Source organism: Entelurus aequoreus, linkage group LG24 (genome assembly GCF_033978785.1).
Source record: "Entelurus aequoreus isolate RoL-2023_Sb linkage group LG24, RoL_Eaeq_v1.1, whole genome shotgun sequence".
Lineage (NCBI taxonomy): Eukaryota > Metazoa > Chordata > Actinopteri > Syngnathiformes > Syngnathidae > Entelurus > Entelurus aequoreus.
The window spans coordinates 30,140,790-30,163,352 of NC_084754.1; the positions used below are offsets into that span (position 1 = coordinate 30,140,790).

The 22,563-nt window shown below is 40.1% G+C and overlaps 1 protein-coding gene across 1 annotated transcript in view; it reads left to right on the plus strand.

The window, feature by feature from the left end:
- The window catches only part of dkk3b (dickkopf WNT signaling pathway inhibitor 3b), a 47,879-nt gene that overhangs the window by 24,622 nt on the left and 694 nt on the right, over positions 1 to 22,563 (plus strand). Inside the window, exons 4-6 of the mRNA XM_062035570.1 lie at positions 1,815 to 1,907; positions 2,209 to 2,353; positions 6,874 to 7,024. Coding sequence (XP_061891554.1) covers positions 1,815 to 1,907; positions 2,209 to 2,353; positions 6,874 to 7,024 — 389 coding nt within the window. The remainder of the gene's footprint in view (positions 1 to 1,814; positions 1,908 to 2,208; positions 2,354 to 6,873; positions 7,025 to 22,563) is intronic.

Below are 22,563 nucleotides of genomic sequence, written 5' to 3' on the forward strand. Positions count from 1 at the left end.
TGAGTGTGTGGTGTAAGACTATGTGTGTAGTTAGCTGAAGTGTGTTACCAAGTGTTGACGAGAGCAAACGAGGCAGTCCATGGGGCAGGCAGGTGATCCGGGGCGAGAGAGAGGCGTCAGAGTCCAGGGGCAAGCGAGTAGTCAAGGAACGAGAGAGGCAGTCGAAATCCAGGGCAACGGAAGGAAAACACTGCGGGCACAAGGAAGATGACAGGAGACAAATCAAACACGGGGAAGAATGACGGAGAGAGAGAGCAAAAGAGAGCATAAAGCTTCGCTTACGGGTCACCATGAGAAAACTAAGTTCCCGCGTCCATCCATGGGTCCACTGGTCTTTTAAGCGGCTCGCCCTCATCAATTGCAGGTGTGTCGATTGCCAATCATCAGCAGGCTTGTAGCTGCGTGGGCGCGGTGCTCTCAGCGCGAGCATGGGCGTGTCCGGGCGCGCTGTCAGTGGATCCTCCAAGTGCTCCCGCAGATGAGGGAGACGCAGACTGCGCGTGCACCGTAACACACTCACTGCATTACAACATCAAACTGTCTTCACTGTGGACAATAGTGTTCTAGCAGTTTCCAGTTCACGGCAGTCTTGAGCCTTGGTGGATCCTTGGTTGTTTCTGAACATTTCTTTTCATTTGAGGGTCACATTTAACATTTGCAAAGTGATGACACATCCAAATACCCAAATAAATAAAGAGTTTGAACTGATGATCTTGGAATTTGCCGTTGCCTTCTTAGATCTTCACTGAGTTCCTCGGATCATGACTTTCTTCTATTAATCAGGCTAATTCAGGGGTGTCAAAGTCTGAATTATCTATGGCCCCCGGGATGATATTTGATTAGTATTAGAACCGGCCCGCTGGCCACAGCCGCCTGCTGCTGTTTTGCACGCACCAATACTCCATCAGTGTTGGCACTATGACATTTTCCAAATGGGGTCCCAGGGACCCCATCAAGTCATAAAAATGGGGTCCCACAGTACATATTTGGGGTCCCACTTTTTTGTAATCGTTTTGAAAACAAATGATAAATGTATGCATTATGCTGTTATATCTCACATTCTATATTGTGTTTTGGAAAAAGGTTGTCATAAACTGTACCTAATTCATTAAAATAATAATACAAAAGAAAACAATTTTTTTGCATATGTAAATTTATTCAGTTATAAACATTCATTCACTTTCTTCTTTCCTTCATGGATCTAAACTTTACCACTGCCGGTATTTTTTCCTATATTTTTATTGTAATATTTTCAAGATGTGTTTGTTCTATTTTTGACCAAAGTAAGACAAAGACAACAATCTGAAGTTGTCTTTATTTTTTTGTTTTAATGCCATGATTTTAATAGTCCGGCCCGCGTGTGCACAGATATTCCTCCATGCGGCCCCTGAGCTAAAATGAGTTTTGACACCCCTGGTCTAATGAGTGCAATAATAAATTAATAATTTTATGCTGCCAAAGAGACACTATAGCTACCAGCTGCAGTCAATCCTGATCACCAATGACAAATGAATAGGTCTTGTCAACAGCTGGTATTTACACCAGAATAATCCTAAAAAGGACAATAGATCTAGAAACGCAGGTGTAAAGTACCAAACACTAATGAGGAAGTAACAGCAGACACAAAAAAAATGGTAAACATCAATAAAAGAGAAGAGATAATTACAGATGTCTCATATTTATGTTCTAGATTTATGAATAAATGCTTCCAAAGTCTACATGTTTGCAAGAAAAACTCTCCACTGTCAGTCTGAAAGTTGAAAATTTTTACTTCTGTGCCTAATCAGTGGTTCTACCTGTCTCTCACACCACAGGAATGCCTGGTGGACGAGGACTGTGGCGAACTGAAGTATTGTTGGTATGAGACGGACAACTCCAAGTGCCTGCCCTGCATACCAACTGATATGGTAGGAAGTTCTTTGTTTTTTCTGATTGTTTTCAGGTTTACAGACTGACATCCCAGTGACGACATGACCTCAGATTAACACTAGAACATCTCAGGTATGCTGCTAGATTTTTGTTAACCTCAACTACTGGAAAATCACCATGCCTGATCCATCAACCCTTACCATCTCATTCTGTCAGTTAGCAAACAGATACTGATGAGGTAAACATACTTTTGGAAAGGGAATTTGAGCAGGAGAATTGTAATAACGGTATTGAATATTCAAATGACAGTTTGCATATGTGAACGTGTTCCCTGCTCAGCCGTGTACTAAAGACGAGGAGTGCTGCTCAAAACAGACGTGTGTTTGGGGCCAGTGTACAGTCAACGCCACTCAGGGAACAGAAGGAACAATCTGTCAGGGTCAGAGTGACTGCAGACCGGACCTCTGCTGTGCCTTCCAACGAGGTAACTCATCAGTGATTGAAGACTGACTAACAGTTACAGATTTAACCTACCCCAGGTTACTACCTAATTCTACAAAACAAAACATGTGGGAGTGTATCAGGACTACAGTATACTGTATGAGCACAACAAGCAACTGATATCACTGCCCTTACCATTCAGCCAATCAGCATATTGGTGAGTGCCCTTTGACACCTCAGGAGAAGTAACATATGGAGCTGTGTATGGGGATAATTTACCGTATTTTTCGGACTATAAGGCGCACTTAAAATCCTTTCAATTTCTCAAAACCGAAAGTGCGCCTTACAACCTAATGTACGGAATAATTGTGGTTGTGCTTACCGACCTCTAAGCTGTTTTATTTGGTACATGGTGAAATGATAAGTGTGACCAGTAGATGGCAGTCACACATAAGAGATACGTGTAGACTGCAATATGATGGCAGTCACACATAAGAGATACGTGTAGACTGCAATATGACTCAAGTAAACAACACCAACATTTTAAATGTTCCATTGAAAATATAGAACATTACGCACGGCTCTCAAAAATCCATCAAAATGTTTTAGTACGACTTTGGTAAGCTATGAAGCCGCACCGCTTGATGGATTGTACTGTGCTTCAACATACGAGTATTATTATGGTGTGTGTATAAGGTAAGACATATTATCTGGCGTTTTGTTTCACAATATTATGCAAAAGCAACTTTTCTTACCTTCTGGTACCCGCTGATCTGTATTCGGGATCTGCATAAATCCTGAAAATTTGCATGCGTCCGCCTTTGTAGTCCGTGGTGACACCGTAGTCGATAAGCTTCTTTTTCTCTATCTTCTTGTTATGTGACATTTATCCTCCGCTGTTGCCATTTCTAATATAAAGTAGTGTAAAGTTCTTACTTATATCTGTCAGTAAACTCGCCATGAAAGCACTAAAACATACCGGTGTAGTGAGTTTACATTATTCACCCTAGGAAATGTATTTATTAGAGAGTTCCGGTCGGACGGTTTTTCACAGGACACATTGTTGCACTAATGAGCCACGGATGAGGAGACGCTGCTCCATTATTGATTGAAGTAAAGTCTGAATGTCATTAAAACAGTTAGCTCCATCTTTTGACACTTCATCCACTCCCGTCCTTGCACGCTACACCAAAGATGACGGAGAAAAGAAGCTGCCGAAGTGAGCCACGTAAATAAGACTGCCCAAAAAACGGCGCATCTGGAAGCAACTGTCAGAAAGCGGCTTGAAGATGATCTGTAAAACATAGTCTATGCAACATTTTGACCAAAGAACCACCATTACATGTCATGTAGACCACAAGGAAGTGTTTTACATTTTGTTTTACATTACATAAAATATATAATAGTATGACCCCTTTAATGCTTCCTATAATCCGGTAATCCGGTGCGTCTTTTGTATGAAGATAGACCTGACTAGACCCGCTCATTGGCAGTGTGCCTTATAAACCGGTGCGCTCTATGGTCCAGAAAATACGGTACTTTAATTTAGAACGTCTCAAATAGTTGGTAAGGTGTCAAGGGGGGCATGAGGGGTAGGGGGACTTTAAGTAGCACAGGGCTAATAGTTCAGTTAAAAACTTGGGAATAGGGTTGTCCCGATACCAATATTTTGGTAGAAGTACCAAAATGTATTCCGATACTTTTTGAAATAAAGGGGACCACAAAAAAATTGCATTATTGGCTTTATTTTAACAAAAAATCTTACGGTACATTAAACACATGTTTCTTATTGCAATCTAAGAACAATTTAGTCATTAAATAAAATAGCGAACATAAAAGACAACTTGTCTTTTAGTAGTAAGTAAGTAAACAAAGGCTCCTAATTTAGTCTGCTGACATATGCAGCAACATATTGTGTCATTTATCATTCTATTATTTTGTCAAAATTATGAGGGACAATGCTGTAAAAAATTGTTTATTTATATACTTGTTCATTTACTGTTAATATCTGCTTATTTTCCGTGTTTAACATGTTCTATCTACACTTCTATTAAAATGTAATAATCACTTATTCTTCTGTTGTTTGGATACTTTACATTAGTTTTGGATGATACCACAAATTTTAGGTATCAACCCGATACCAAGTCGTTACAGGATCATACATTGGTCATATTTAAAGTTCTCATGTGCATTTCCCAAGTTTATAAACATGATATACATTTTAAAAAAGATTTTGTGACAGTAAAAATATCGACATAATCATAGTAGTATCGACTAGATACGCTCTTGTACTTGGTATCATTACAGTGCATGTCAGGTGTAGATCCACCCAATGCATTTGTTTACATTGAGGAACGCTAGCTTTTGTTAGCGGTGACGCCGGTGAGCTATTGAATCCTCCTACGTGGTGTAGTGAAGCATGTTTAGCTGATCCTCGTCCTGCAGGGATGATACTTGTAAGAGACATAGATATTACCGGTACCAAAATATTGGTATCGGGACAACCCTAGTCCTTACCAAGGCCTCAGAAAACGAATATAGAGGCTTAAACCATGGAATAAAACAGTTGCCAAAGCCTAACTTCTCCAGGACATAAAGTAGATAATTCCACTCGGTCAAATGCATTTTCTGCATCCATAGATATCACTGCCTCTTCAGTGTTAAAGGCCTACTGAAACCCACTACTACCAACCACGCAGTCTGATAGTTTATACATCAATGATGAAATCTTAACATTGCAACACATGCCAATACGGCCGGGTTAACTTATAAAGTGCAATTTTAAAGGCCTACTGAAATGAATTTTTTTTATTTAAACGGGGATAGCAGATCTATTCTATGTGTCATACTTGATCATTTCGCGATATTGCCATATTTTTGCTGAAAGGATTTAGTATAGAACAACGACGATAAAGATTGCAACTTTTGGTATCTGATAAAAAAAAGGCTTGCCCTACCGGAAGTAGCGTGACGTAGTCAGTTGAACATATACGCAAAGTTCCCTATTGTTTACAATGATGGCCGCATGAAGTGAGAGAGATTCGGACCGAGAAAGCGACAATTTCCCCATTAATTTGAGCGAGGATGAAAGATTTGTGGATGAGTAAAGTGCAAGTGAAGGACTAGTGGGGAGTTGAAGCTATTCAGATAGGGAAGATGCTGTGAGAGCCGGGGGTGACCTGATATTCAGCTGGGAATGACTACAACAGTAAATAAACACAAGACATATATATACTCTATTAGCCACAACACAACCAGGCTTATATTTAATATGCCACAAATTAATCCTGCATAAAAACACCTGCGTGTTTGTTACGCTAGCTCCTAGCTCCTCTGCTAGCTCCTAGCTCCATAGAACACGCCAATACAATTCAAACACCTGATCAACACACACAATCACTCAGCCCAAAAGACCGTTCACCTAACCCAATGTTCATAAAGCTTATATATTTTTAAAAAGTTACGTACGTGACGCGCACATACGGTCAAGCTATCAAATGTTTAGCAGCCAAGGCTGCATACTCACGGTACCTGATATTCAGCTGGGAATGACTACAACAGTAAATAAACACAAGACATATATATATACTCTATTAGCCACAACACAACCAGGCTTATATTTAATATGCCACAAATTAATCCTGCATAAAAACACCTGCGTGTTTGTTATGCTAGCTCCTAGCTCCTCTGCTAGCTCCTAGCTCCATAGAACACGCCAATACAATTCAAACACCTGATCAACACACACAATCACTCAGCCCAAAAGACCGTTCACCTAACCCAAGGTTCATAAAGCTTATATATTTTAAAAAAGTTACGTACATACGCAAAAAAAAGTTGCGCACATACGGTCAAGCGATCAAATGTTTAGAAGCCAAAGCTACATACTCACAATAGCACGTCTGCGTCTTTGTCATCCAAATCAAAGTAATCCTGGTAAGAGTCTGTGTTGTCCCAGTTCTCTACAGGCGTCTGTGTATCGAAGTCAAAAGTCCTCCTGGTTAGAGTCTCTGTTATCCGAGTTCTTCCATCTTGACTGCATCTTTCGGGAATGTAAACAAAGAAGCGCCGGCTGTGTACTGTTGTTGCTGACTACGTTCGAAAAATACGTCCATTTCGCACCGACAACTTTCTTCTTTGCTTGCTCAGCTTCCTTCTCCATAATGCAATGAACATGATTGCAACAGATTCACGAACACAGATGTCCAGAATACTGTGGAATTATGAAATAAAAACAGAGCTTTTTCGTATTGGCTTCAATGTGGAAGGCATACCCGTGTTCGCCGGGCTACGTCACGCGCATACGTCATCCTCAGAGGCGTTTCGAACCGGAAGTTTAGCGGCAAATTTAAAATGTCACTTTATAAGTTAACCCGGCCGTATTGGCATGTGTTATAATGTTAAGATTTCATCATTGATATATAAACTATCAGACTGCGTGGTCGGTAGTAGTGGGTTTCAGTAGGCCTTTAAAATACTTCAGTTTGATTTTGGAAAAACTGCAGAAACTGTCTTCAAATGTCTGGCCCTCTGTTGTTCATCCACCCGCTTGTTTCTCTGCAGAGCTTTTATTCCCGGTGTGCAACCCCAAACCAGGAAAAGGGGAGTCCTGCCTGAACCAACCCAACCTGTTGATGGACATGCTGGCCTGGGATCAGGAGGGTCCTCGTGACAATTGCCCCTGTGCCAATGACCTGCAGTGCCAAATGAACGGGTGAGTGTAAAACCTACTTTAGTAGTGTTGCTCTAGTACACGTTGCCATATACAGTGCCTTGCAAAATTATTCACCTTTTATTGCTTTTATCATTCAAATCATGGTCAATTTAATTTGGAGTTTTTGATGGGAATGAAAGAAAAAACTTTCACGTCAATGTGAAAACTATTTTTTGCAAACTGGTGTTGAGCTAAAAAGTAAGTTTCACCCCCTGTTATGTGTCTACTAGGGTTGTACGGTATACCGGTATTAGTATAGTACCGCGATACAAATGAATCATATTCGGTACTATACCTCCTCTCAAAAGGTTTATTTAGAAAAGTACAAAAAAGTATCCAAACAATTTTGGTACCGGTACATCGGAACAAGACTAGTGTCAACCAAATTTAGCAGAAAACTGCTACTTTTTGGAACCATACACTTTATATAGTGTTGCGGCTAATTTATGGAATTTTCCAGTGTGATAGAGCAGGGGTCCCCAACCTTTTTTGCACCACGGACCGGTTTTAATGTAGGCATTATTTTCAGGGACCGGCTTTTCACATGTGCCAGATAAAATTACAGCAAGAAAAGGGGCATGAAAAATACAACTCACTATAACGCTGAATTAGCGGGAGCCCTGGGCTTGTTTCTTTGCAATGAGATGCAGATGGAAATCAGCCTTTGGCTACAATCTGTCACATTTACCGTAATTTCCGGACTATAAGCCGCTACTTTTTCCCCTCGTTCTGGTCCCTGCGGCTTATACAAGGGTGCGGCTTATTTGCGACCTGTTCTTCTCCGACACCGACGAAGAGGATTTCGGTGGTTTTAGTACGTAGGAGGAAGACGATGACACAATGATTAAAGACTGACTTTTCATATACCGGTAGGCTGGTTATTTTGATAACGTACAGGCGGGCACTTTGTATTACTTTGCACTGTTGTATTATTTGTACTCTGCACGAATGCTGTTTGCCATGTCAAAGATGTGAAAGTTTGATTGAATGATTGAAAGATTTATTGTTAATAAATGGGACGCTTTGCGTTCCCAAACAGTCATCTCTGTCCCGACAATCCCCTCCGTGGTAGCAGGAACCCCTATATACTACGCTAATTACACATCAAAACCCTGCGGCTTATAGTCGGGTGCGGCTTATATATGGAGCAATCTGTATTTTCCCCTAAATTTAGCTGGTGCGGCTTATAGTCAGGTGCGGCTTATAGTCCGGAAATTACGGTATATGTTATATGTTCATTAATGTGCTTCGTATCATGTCACAAAGTTATAACAAATGGCAACTTCCTATAAGGAGTTTTATTGTGCATGTATAAACAAGCTCATTGGTGTGTCTAGTGGGACAGGCGAAAGTTAAGTCGGAGAAAATGCAGTCGTTTATTAATTATTTTAATGTTTCTCTACGGCCCGGTATCAAATGCGTCACGGACCGGTGGTTGGGGACCACTGTGATAGAGCATGTCCGTCCCTGAAGAGTGGCAGCACATTCACACACAATCAGTGTTGTTTTTGACAACCATCTTACATTTAGTCTTAGTCTTTTGGACTAAAATGCTTATTAGTTTTAGTCACATTTTAGTCACTTTTATATGTGATAGTTTTAGTCCTAGTTTTAGTCGACGAAAACTCAAAAGGGTTTTAGTCTAGTTTTAGTCGATAAAAAGTCAAAAAGGTTTTAGTCTAGTTTTAGTCCAAAAAAAAGAATAAAAAGTATAATATAAGTATAGTCTTTTAACAAATTAATTTAGGTCAATAAGTATTGGAGATTGCTGTTGGGCAGTGTCACACATAAGTTGTGAAAATAGCAGCAGATCTATAAGTTCAACCCATTGTAAGCTTGCAGATCTGCTATTTTCACAAATAATAACAATAAAGGAATGGTTTTAGACATATAAGGTTTCCACCCAACAGCAAATTTCTGATCCAAGGATTGTGTATTACACACAGATAAAGTGGTAACAGTGGAATCAAAGTTCATTACTCCAAAAAAGCCAAAAAACAAAAACATTCTACTTCAGCAATTGTGGCTTTATTTCTCAGAATGTGTTAAAGTACAATGAACATAAACATGCCCAAAATATGAGTGATGGATGAGGAACACATATGCTCAACTTGGCCTTGTCTGCCAGTGCAATTACAACAGATATCATACAACCCCACTCTCTTTAATTTGTGCAAACCATGTAATAAAATAATCAATTAATTCCTGATTCCTTAAAGGGGCTGCACGTCACTTGTGGCTTTTAGGCTAAAGCTAGCAGACTCTACGTATAACAGTAACCTGTTTAACATATCAAGTTACGTGCTGACAGAACGTACTCACAATGAGATAACCACACCGTCACTGAATGTAAACATGGCTAAACATGCTGCTAAAGTAACACACACATAATGAATTGACGTTAGCGTAACAAAAGCTAACTTTAGCCTGAAGTTAGCAGCCCATTTGCGCCAGGAGTATGTGGAAAACGTACTAATGTATTAGCTTACTATGACATTTATCGATTATGTTAACAGCATTTGTAACTTACCTTCGAAAAAATATCCTTGTGGCGAGCCTTAATTGTTAAATACAACTTCAATGCGGACACAACTCACCATCGCTTTTGGGTCAGTTAAATCCGTTTTTTTGATTGATTGAAACTTGTATTAGTAGATTGCACAGTGCAGTACATATTCCATACAATTGACCACTAAATGGTAACACCCCAATAAGTTTTTCAACTTGTTTAAGTTGGGGTCCACGTAAATCAATTCATGTTAAAATGCACACGACGGACCCCAAAGCCAAAGAAGATTGACTCGATCATCGAACGAGGAAAAACCCGTGAATCCAGCATTACTAACAGGCCCTGAAAGTGAAAATCGTCACGCACCGAAGAAGGCGACTTGAGCGGTTTCGGGGCGCAGGAGGAGGAGGACAAAGACAGCGCTTCCTGGTAGGCTACTTAATGCCGTGTATTTTGTTAAATTTATGAATGAACACAAGTGCCTGTGTAAATATTTTGTGTTTCAATGTGTGCTAATTGTTATGTTTACTGCTTAAACATTTATTGTGAAAGCCTGTATCCTTACTGCTGTAACAGGATGTATTGCGCTTCACTAATCGGAAGTAGAAAAAATGCCCGCGTTCGACCAAGAGGTAAAAAAAAATAAACAAAGCTCCCGGGCTAAACTGAGAAATAAGAGTTTTCTACGTCCAGATATTATCCAGATTAGTCTATAATACTTCTCGTGTATAGTTAATCACAACACTAATGCGGCTAATCCACACGTGGGTATGGTTAATTTGTGTCTTTACTACTGAATTAATATGTAACTACATTGTTTGCGTTTTTTGAGCTGAATTTTTTTTCCCATTAAATTGTGAGGACAAAAAAAAAATTGTTAGCAAAATGCGAGTGTTTAAAAATTCAGTGACTAAAATAAAAGCAAATTGCTCCTTCAAAAAGGAAAACTCACTTCCAGTAAATTAAGAATGAAGCAATCGACCCCGTCTCAGAACCAACCAATGGGGTGGCAAGTTTGAAGTCACGTGACACAGGTGATTGATTGACTGCATACTTGCCAACCCTCCCGTTTTTAGCGGGAGAATCCCGGTATTCAGCGCCTCTCCCAACAACCTCCCGGCAGAGATTTTCTCCCGACAAACTCCCGGTATTCAGCCGGAGCTGGAGGCCACGCCCCCTCCAGCTCAATGCGGACCTGAGACTGAGTGGGGACAGCCTGTTCTCACATCCGCTTTCCCACAATAAGCTTGCCTGCCCAATGAACGGAGAAGTTAAATAGGACAATACTGCCATCTAAAGGATAGCCAACGAAACACTAAAATTCAAGTATTTTTTTTTCTTTCTATATATATATATATATATATATATATATATATATATATATATATATATATATATATATATATATATATATATATATATATATATATATATATATAGCTAGAATTCACTGAAAGTCAAGTATTTCATACATATATATATATATAAGAAATATATATGAAATACTGGAGTTGGTGAATTCTAGCTGTAAATAACCACGCCCCCGACCACCCCCCACCCCCTACCCCCCACCTCCCGATATTGGAGGTCTCAAGGTTGTGATTGAAACTTTTATTAGTAGATTGCACAGTACAGTACATATTCCGTACAATTGACCACTAAATGATAACACCCGAATAGTTTTTCAACTTGTTTAAGTCGGGGTCCACGTAAATCAATTCATGGTACAAATATATACCAGTGACGTGCGGTGAGGTTCATGGCTGGTGAGGCACTGACTTCATCACAGTCAGATTTACAAACATATGAACCCTTTAGAGTATCTTATTCACCATTTGATTGGCAGCAGTTAACGGGTTATGTTTAAAAGCTCATACCAGCATTCTTCCCTGCTTGGCACTCAGCATCAAGGGTTGGAATTGGGGGTTAAATCACCAAAAATGATTCCCGGGTGCGGCGCCGCTGCTGCCCACTGCTCCCCTCACCTCCCAGGGGGTGAACAAGGGGATGGGTCAAATGCAGAGGACACATTTCATTACACCTAATGTGTGTGTGACAATCATTGGTACTTTAACTTAACTTTACACATACAAACTGTAGCACACAAAAAAGCACATTTAATAAAAAAAACCTTATTATGGTCTTACCTTTACTTATAAATGAAGTCCATGCGCCGCTCCTTCTGAACAAAAGCATTGATAACTTGTTTATAGAAGTCTTCCTTATCTTTCTTCAGTTTTAAAAGTCTCTCTGTCTCGATGGAGATGTTCCTTTAATTATTACCTCCTGCTTCGATTGAAAGTCCTGTTTAGAAAACTGTTTTATTTTAGATATGTAATCCTCCATGTTAAAAGTCCAGGCGAGCGGAAAAAATAAACGATCTCTAACTGTTGCTGCTTGTTGTCACTTCTTCTGCAGCCGAGTAGTCGCAAGAATCATATCTGGGATCACTACCGCCCTCTACCACCATAAGGCGGGATTACTGCGAGCCTCATCCAGTGCGTCTTCGCAGCCGTTTTATAATTGCTCAGCACAAGAAATACGTTACACACATACAGTTGTTGACAAAATACACTGTACATTATATACCTCAGCTAACTAAACTATGGAAATGTATAATATAATTCATATAGCATTACGGTCTCACTGCACAGCAGGCCAGCAGTTAGCCGAGTCATTGCGCAATCCATGGTGAGGCTCAACTGGCTGGTGACTCACCGCAAGTCATTTCTCAGTATTTGAACGGCAAATGTGAAAATTCAGCGATTTTGAATAAAAATAATCTAAAACTGGTGAAGTTAAATGGAAAATAACTTTATAGTATAATCGCTGGATACATATAACAATTTAATTTTTTTTTTTTCTTTTTACATTTTTTTTCTTTCCATGATGGCACGTGAGGCCCCGCCTCACCTGCCTCCCCTGACTGCACGTCACTGATATATACTATCATCATAATACAGTCATCACACAAGTTAATCATCAGAGTATATACATTGAATTATTTACATTATTTACAATCCGGGGGGTGGGATGAGGAGGGTTTGGTTGATATCAGCACTTCAGTCATCAACAATTGCATCATCAGAGAAATGGGCATTGAAACAGTGTAGGTCTGACTTGGTAGGATATGTACAGCGAGCAGAGAACATAGTGAGTTCAGATAGCATAAGAACAAGTACCGTATATTACCAAATAAACGCCCTTGGGCAAATAACCGCTCATGTCCTAATATCCGCCCGGGGTCTGACCCCATTTTGTGAATTAACCGCCTCTTCCTAATAACCGCCTATGTCCAAATAGCCGCCCATGGGCTGTTATTTGCATAATTTAGATTAAAATGCTACTGGGGTTGCGTTTGCTGCAGTATTACTGTTTTGATGGTTTTATAGAGTACTTGGTACCATAATTGTATTTTTCCTGTATGCTGCTTTATTTAAAACTTGGAGTACTGTAGCCTTTATTTTATTTAAGTGACAGTATTATTGTTCTGTTTTGATGGTGGGTTTTATACTTGAGTACTTGGTACCATAATTTTATTTTTCCCGGTAGGCTGCTTTATTTAAAAAGTTTATTTATTTTTAGTATTGGTATTCTATTTGACAATTGTTGCACTACTGCCATGTTGAGGCCTTGTTGATCTCTTGTCTTTTGATAGCCTACCTCATGTTGATCTCTCGTTTTTTTGTTTGTATGTTTACAATAGCTTTTACATTTAAAGTTTTTTGTATGAAAAAAAATACAGGACAGTAACCATTGTAACCAAATAATGGCCTGGTGCAGGCTGGTGCAAAAATAAATAAAAACAGTTAACTGGGCTACCTGGGCATAATACAACATAATTAACATTTCAACACGGCCCGCTGGATATTTTCAAAGTCCAGTGGTTAGAATCTGCACTTTTGAGTGACATACGGGTTACTATGGTGACCATAGGAAGCACTGCTTCATGCAGAGGAGGCACAGGGCAGAGTGGGCCGGCCAGCAACAAGCCAGAGATTTCGCAAATGTGAGTGTCAGACGGAGGCAGATTTCTACAACAAAGTTCTGCAGAAGTGATATTATATTCAATATGTGGAGGTTTTTGACCCTTTTGCCTTCCTTTTCTGTTGTGTTGTTGCATCTTTGGTGTTCTTGCTTGATTATAAAATATGTCGATCAAGAAGGAGCGACGTTCATATATTTGATATTTTCAGTGTTTTATTGTTCATAAATAAATCCCACATTCCATATTTTCATGTACATTCTGTGTGTCAAATTCAGTGAAAAACAAAACAGACCACCTCGAAAATGTAATGTTTTTTTAATGAATTATAGGATAGTCAGAATATAGATAAAAATACAGAATGTGGGATTTACAATATTAACTATGAACAATAAAACACTGAATATTGAGAATATATTCACTTTGCTCCTCTACTGCAGACCACCTCCTTAATCGACATCTTTTATAATCGACAAAGATGCAACAAACACGGTAAAACATGAACACAAAGGGTAAAACACATCCATATATTCGATATAATATCACTGCTATGCAGAACTTCACTGTAGACATTTGCCTCCGTCTGACACTCACTATGGCTTTTTTGCTCCGTAAACAAGCCCCGCCCACTCTGCTCGTTCCTAGAGCTTCGTATGTCACTCAAAAGTTTAGATTCTAACCATTGGAATCATATCTATAGTTTGAAAATATCCGCTTTGAAGTGTTTATTATGTTGTATTATACCCAGGTAGCCTAGTTAACTGCCGTTTTTAATGCTGATTTGCAAAACCTGTGTCATGTGACTTCAAACTTGACACCTCATTGGCTGGTTCTGAGACAGGATCAAATGCTTCAGTCTTAATTTACCGGAAGTAAGTCTTGCTTTGTGAAACAGCAAATTTTACAACACTGAATTTTTCAGCAGTTTTTATTTTATTTTTTACACTGAACACTGAATTTTTTTTTACACTGAGTTTTTATACACAGATTTTTTTACACTAAACTTTTTATACAACTGATTTTTTTACAGTTAATTTTATTTTGTACACTGAATATTAAAACACAGAATTTTTAAACACAATAAATTGTCCTGAATAATTTGATGTAAAAAAATTCAGTTCACAAAATTCCAATGCAAAAAACTGCACTGCTGCAGACACAGGTGTTTTTATTCTACAATCACCTGACACAGTGTAAAAAAAAAAAAAAGGTGCAAAAGGGAATTTGGCCAACAATTAGGTAGGTGCGGCTTCAAAACAGGAAAGTAGGATAATTGATGCCTGCAGCGTCACAATTGGTGAAATGGAGATCACCCGAGTGTCAGGTGATTGTAGAATAGAAACACCTGTGTCTGCAGCAGTGCAGTCTCTGCTTGAAGACAAAAGAACATTCCAAGCAACAAGCTTAGGAAGGGGGAGGTACCAAATAACTCACTAGCCAGCCAACAGAGTTCAATTAAATCCTTTATTAGGAAATGGAAAGATATGGCACTTTTCCAAATGTCCCTAGAGCTGGCCGCCTTCACAAGAATCAGAATCAGAATAGTTTTTATTGCCATTGTTTGAGAACGGGTTCACAAACTAGGAATTATTCTTGGTGAAATCACACATATAACAGAACAGGTAATACAATGACACAAGCTGAGTGAGTGGGCAAAAAGAAGGGAGGCCACCAGGACCACCACCTTGAAGAAGTTAAGTGCGTCAGACTGTACATGCACAACTTGCATAGGTTCTTCACCTGTCCCAGCTGAATGAGAAAGTGGGGCAAATTGAAAGCTACTGTTAAAATCTCACATGGAAATTGCCCAAATAAACAAGAAGGTTCTTTGGTCTAATGAGACAACAATTAAGTCATCACCATCGCGAAGCATAGTGGTGGCAACATCATGTTGTGGGGATGAACCTCAGGAGCAGGTCTGAAAGGATGGTAAAGGTAGCAATCTAGTTCAACCTGCAAAATAACTTCAACTTCCTGTCTGCTGAAGAACGCCCAGTAGGGACTAACAAGCTCCATCCTTAGGAGCTTCTACAGATGTGTGGTGGAGAACCCCTTTAGAACCACGGTGTGGCACAACAGCTGCACTGAATCCTTGAGATTTATTTTCCATAAAACCGTAACCCCAAATGTTATGCAGAACTGGTTCAACAATAAATGTTCTATTTTAGAAGGACCAAGTCAAATCCCAGATCTTAATCCAATGGAGAACTTGCGGCCGGACTTCAAAAGACCTCTTCACTCCCAATTCCACAGCAACATGACGAAGTTTGGAGCAATGAAGGCCCAGGGGCCACATGTACAAATCTTGCGAATGCATAAAAACCTGCACTACGCCTTTTGTCACGGCGAAGTTGAGCTGTATCAAAACTGATGTTGACTGCACTGCCTCACAACATATTCATATCTAGCGTATGTACATTTTCATCCTAAGTGATGCTAGGTAACAGATCACATAAAAAAGTGCCAACTTTTACTCCTCAGACTGATTGATGTGATTGATCCACAATGGCCTGGACTTTCGCTGATATGTTGGATCCACTATGGACTGGACTTTCACAATATTATGTCAGACCCACTCGACATCCATTGCTTTCGGTCTCCCCTAGAGGGGGTGGGGGGGGGGTATGCGGTCCTCTCCAAGGTTTCTCATAGTCATTCACATCGACGTCCCACTGGGGTGAGTTTTTCCTTGCCCTTATGTGGGTTCTGTACCGAGGATGTCGTTGTGGCTTGTGCAGCCCTTTGAGACACTTGTGATTTAGGGCTATATAAATAAACATTGATTGATTGATGTGCACATCAGAGACATATGAACAATCCCCTTAGCCCCCGTTTGATTTTAACAGTGTAAAAAGATTGAGGCTAGGACACAGAATTAACATTTTCGCCAATGCATTTAATGTCTCATGTTCATATTAATATTTGTGAGGCCGTTTATTAATGTCAAACTGGTTTTCATTGAGGGCCACATGGCAGTTAAGGCTGCTATCAGAGGGCCGCTTGTAACAGTGAATAATTTATGAATTGGCCTCTGGATTTAATTCTTTATTACATTAATTGTTTTCAGCAGACTGTCGATTTTACAGTAAAAACTTTTTACATTTACAAAATTTTACTGTAAAATAGTTTTTTTTTATTTTTTACAACATTTTACGGTAAACGGAAAAACAGTACCACTGTTTTTGTTGGGGCGTGTGGGGGGTGGGGTGGGGGGGTGGGGGGTGGGGTGGGGGGGTGGGGGGGTTTAACGGAAAAAGCTGGAAGCTGAGTTGCCAGAATTTTTGTGTTAAATGTACATTGTTTTTACATCATTATATTGTAATGAAAAAACAGTACAAGTTATTTTTTTATTCTGGCAACTTACCTGACAGTTTTTCTACCGTAAAAACAAATGTATCGTTTTTCCATTTACACCCAGTGGCGTGCCGTCACTAGAGGCAGGGGAGGCACGGCCTCACCTGCCATCATGGAAAGAAAAAAAAAAGTAAAAAGAAAAAAATTTTTATTAAATTGTTATATGTATCCAGTGATAATACTAAAGTTATTTTCCATTTAACTTCACCAGTTTTAGATTATTTTTATTTTTATTTTCACATTTGCCGTTCAAATACTGAGAAGAGACGGTGCGGTGATCAGCAGCCAGTTGAGGCACGTCACTGATTTGTGCCTCAACATGGATGACTCGGCTAACTGCTGGCCAGCTGTGCAGTGAGACCGTATTGCTATATGAATTATATTATACATTTCCATAGTTTAGTTAGCTGAGGTATATAATGTACAGTGTATTTTGTCAACAACTGTATGTGTGTAACGTATTTCTCGTGCTGAGCGATCATAAAACTGGAGGCTCGTCTCATAACCCCGCCGCAGAATACACCCCCGACGGGAGCGCCGCGGCCACACCAACCGAAGCCCACACCCAAACCCTCCACGTGCAAGACCGAATCCACCCAAAAAAAGTCACTTAACAAGAAGCCTGAAAGTGCAAAAACAACAATGCTCGCGCTGCAGGAGCCGCGAACGACCGCAGGGACACAACATTAGGTACACCTGCACTGCAGGTTCATATGTTTGTAAATCTGACTGTGATGATGCAGTCGTGCCTCACCAGACATTAACCTCACCGCACGCCACTGTTTACACCATATACACCGTTAAAAATAACAACTGTAGATTTGACAGTCAAAAATTGGCAGCGCAGTCAGCACAATTTTAACGCAAAAAACAGTAGTAGTTTTTTTCAATTTACAGTAATATGCTGCAAAGAACAATGTAAAATGTATTACCATTTTTATTAATTTGATGGGTAGTTTGCTGTAAAGTTAAGTATTTTTATTTAGACCAAAACATATTTGGAAAGTATGATAATATACTGTAATATTTGTTGCAATATTAGATACCATTCAAGTTTAAAAAGGTATGCCATTTCAAGCAGTGCATATATTTTTTCTGTCAAAATGAAAAGAATCAATTGCATTAAGTGAGAAAATATTAGGTACTTTAGTGACACATATCCTTTCCAGGTGTTTGCGGGCCAGATAAAATTATGTCGCTGGCCAGATCCGGCCCCCGGGCCTTGAGTTTGACACCCCTGATCTAGGTGATCACTTCGCCACAATGTCTTCCTATGACTCCAGTGGGTAGAAGCGGGTGGCGGCACACAAGACCGCGCGGGTACATGTGGAGGGCTCTGTCACGTACTGTACGACTACGACAGTCATTGCCTGTATATTGTAATCACTTTTACGTTGAGTAATCAAACAAGAGTCAAAGTCTTTCGTATAGCGCTGGCATGTTTAGATAAAAATAACTTTTTTCTTTTCTTTTTCTTTTTCAAGGTTTATTTGAAATAGGGACAGATACAGAAACATAGATATCTGAAACAGTTATCCAATATATGCATCATAGTGTTTGTAGCGAAAGCTAATTCACAAAACTTGTCCAAGAATCATTTTTGGTGATTTAACCCCCAATTCCAACCCTTGATGCTGAGTGCCAAGCAGGGAGGTAATGGGTCCCATTTTTATAGTCTTTGGTATGACTCGGCCGGGGTTTGAACTCACAACCTTCCGATCTCAGGGCGGACACTCTAACCACTAGGCCTCTCACAAAAGCTCGCTGGTACCAGCATGCAGGTCATAGCTTTCTAGACTCTTATCATTTTGAAAGTCCTTCAAGGTGAAAAATTAGTCGTTTACAAAGTTCGGGTATGAGACATTAGGGAAGATGTGGTGGTCTCTGCTGCACTCGGACTTGTCGATCTTGTACGGATCCTTGCATCCATTTACAGCTGTTTTCCCCATTATAACGACGAGGGGACTTCTTATCTAACGACTCAAAGTATTGCTCGCCTTCCAGTATGGCTTCTGGCAATGCATTGTGGGATACTTTCATCAACAATCCGAAGCCGTCTATAAGGGAGAGTCTTCTAAAGTTGTACGTATCATACTGGGGATGGTCGTCCGTTGGGGGATGGGACCCTGTCTGTTGTTTTCCATAGCAGGAGAAAGAAGCACCTCCTACTGAGTCCTCATTAGCTACTTTCAGTAGGACAGTGTTTTTCAACCTTTTTTGAGCCAAGGCACATTTTTTTCATTGGAAAAATCCCGAGGCACACCACTAGAAGAAAACATAAGAAAATGAAACTCAGCAGCCGATATTGACAGTAAAATGCTGTTCTCGCAATTGTTGGATATAAATTGAAACCATAACCAAGCATGCATCACTATAGCTCTTGTCTCAAAGTAGGTGTACTGTCACCACCTGTCACATCACGGCGTGACTTATTTTGAGTTTTTTGGTGTTTTCCAGTGTGTAGGTGTTTCCTATTTTGTTTTTGATTGTCATGTCATGTACGGATGTACTTTGTGGACGCCGTCTGCTGCTCCACACGCTGTAAGTCTTTGCTGTCGTCCAGCATTCTGTTTTTGTTTACTTTGCAGCCAGTTCAGTTTTAGTTTCGTTTTGCATAGCCATCCCTAAGCGTCAATGCCTTTTCTTAGCGGCACTCACCTTTTCTTTATTTTTGGTTTAAGCATTAGACACCTTTTCACCTGCACACTGCCTCCCGCTGTCGTCTGCATATTGTGATCGCGACAAACCATGTTCCCAACTTCCGCAAAGCAATTAACTACCTGCTGCCACCTACTGATATGGAAGAGTATTACACGGTTACTCTGCCGAGCTATAGACAGCACAGACACTCAACAACGGCACATTATGTGCGGATTGTAATTACTGGTTTGCAAAAAATATTTTTAACCCAATTAGGTGAAATTACATAATGTCCCACGGCACACCAGACAATATCTCACGGTACACTAGTGGTTGAAAAACACTGCAGTAGGATATGCGTATTTATAAGAAGGCGTGGTCCGGGCGTGCAGACCACGCCTTCTTTTACATATGCAGCATGTACAGTCTGACCAATCACAAGTCAGTAGGAGGCGCTTCTTTGTCCTGTTTGGAGCAAACCACAGAGCGACTGTCAGCATGTCCTTGCTGGGTCTCCCAGAACTGAACACAGGCGGGGGAAAAATAAATGTTTTGTGTCAGGAAGAAAGTGAAGAAGAAGATTGAGTTGTGTGGCCAAAACTGACGGTTGCTACAGTGATACAAAAACTTTACAAGAGGTGGGTGACTGATTATCTCAATATAAAATATTTGTTGTCGCAAAATATGTTGCTTCAGTTTCTACAGATTAGTTTCATGTGAACCCCCCAGGATGTCACAAAAGATACACAATGATTTTGACTCTTGTTTGATTACTCAATTTAATAATACAACACAGGAGAAGCTTCTTGCGGGAGCAGTGGCATATGTGACATCATCATGTCGCGACCACACGCTGCTGCCGTCTGTCTGGCGTGGCCAAGGAGTCACATGATCACATGATCAACAGGTGGCGAAATGACCGCCCAGATGAAATAATATACACTATATTGCCAAAAGTATTTGGCCACCCATCCAAATGATCAGAGTCAGGTGTCCTAACCACTTGGCCCGGCCACAGGTGTATAAAATCAAGCATGGAGACTGTTTCTACAAACATTTGTGAAAGAATGGGCCGCTCTCAGTGATTTCCAGCATGGAACTGTCATAGGATGCAACCTATGCGACAAATCCAGTCGTGAAATTTCCTCGCTCCTAAACATTCCAAAGTCAACTGTCGGCTTTATTATAAGAAAATGGAAGAGTTTGGGAACAACAGCAACTCAGCCACAAAGTGATAGGCCACGTAAACTGACAGAAAGGGGTCAGTGGATGCTGAAGTGCATAGTGCAAAGACTTTCTGCACAGTCAGTTGCTACAGAGCTCCAAACTTCATGTGGCCTTCCAATTAGCCCACGTACAGTACGCAGAGAGCTTCATGGAATGGGTTCCCATTAGAGATTTCCGATAATATCGGCCGATAAATACTTCAAAATGTAATATCGGAAATTATCGGTATCGTTTTTTTTTTTATCGGTATCGTTTTTTAAATTTTTAAATTTTTAATTTTTTTATTAAATCAACATAAAAAACACAAGATACACTTAGAATTAGTGCACCAACCCAAAAAACCTCCCTCCCCCATTTACACTCATTCACACAAAAGGGTTGTTTCTTTCTGTTATTAATATTCTGGTTCCTACATTATAAATCAATATAGATCAATACAGTCTGCAAGGGATGCAGTCCGTAAGCACACATGATTGTGCATGCTGCTGGTCCACTAATAGTACTAACCTTTAACAGTTAATTTTACTAATTTTCATTAATTACTAGTTTCTATGTAACTGTTTTTATATTGTTTTACTTTCTTTTTTATTCAAGAAAATGTTTTTAATTTATTTATCTTATTTTATTTTATTATTATTTTTAAAAAGGACCTTATCTTCACCATACCTGGTTGTCCAAATTAGGCATAATAATGTGTTAATTCCACGACTGTATACTGTATATCGGTATTGGTTGATATCGGTTGATATCGGTATCGGTAATTAAAGAGTTGGGGAATATCGGATATCGGCAAAAAGCCATTATCGGACATCCGTAGTTTCCATGGCCGAGCAGCTGCATCTAAGCCATACATCACCAAGTCCAATGGAAAGCGTGGGATGCAGTGGTGTAAAGCACGTCGCCACTTCACTCTAGAGCAGTGGAGACGCCTTCTCTGGAGTGATGAATCACGCTTTTCCATCTGGCAATCTGATGGACCAGTCTGGGTTTGGAAGTTGCCAGGAGAACGCTACATTTGTGCCGAGTGTGAAATTTGGTGGAGGAGGAATTATGGTGTAGGGTTGTTTTTTAGGAGTTGGGCTTGGCCCCTTTGTTCCAGTGAAAGGAACTTTGAATGCTCCAGGATACCAAAACCTTTTGGACAATTCCATGCTCCCAACCTTGTGGGAACAGTTTGGAGCGGGCCCCTTCCTCTTCCAACACGACTGTGCACCAGTGCACAAAGCAAGGTCCATAAAGACATGGATGACAGAGTCTGGTGTGGATGAACTTGACTGGCCTGCACAGAGTCCTGGCCTGAACCCGATAGAACACCTTTGGGATGAATTAGAACGGAGACTGAGCCAGGCCTTCTCCACCAACATCAGTGTGTGACCTCACCAATGCGCCTTTGGAAGAATGGTCGAAAATGCCTATAATCACACTCCGCAACCTTGTGGACAGCCTTCCCAGAAGAGTTGAAGCTGTAATAGCTGCAAAAGGTGGACCGACATCATATTGAACCCTATGGGTTAGGAATGGGATGGCACTTCAAGTTCAAATGAGAGTCAAGGCAGGTGGCCAAATACTTTTGGCGATATAGTGTATGTGCTCACAAATATTAATATGAATATGAAGCTTTAAATTCAATGGCGAAAAAAATAGTTTTTTGTGTCCTGCATTGTTAAAATCAAACGTGGCCGAGTCTGAATGTCGCACGCGTCACTGTGTGAATGCAAGCTTGATACATGAGGCCTTAGGTGTTCACTTCTAGTACTAAATTCTGACATGGAGGTGGCTGAATATGTATGCAGTCATTTACTTTACCATAAATATTTGTAATTA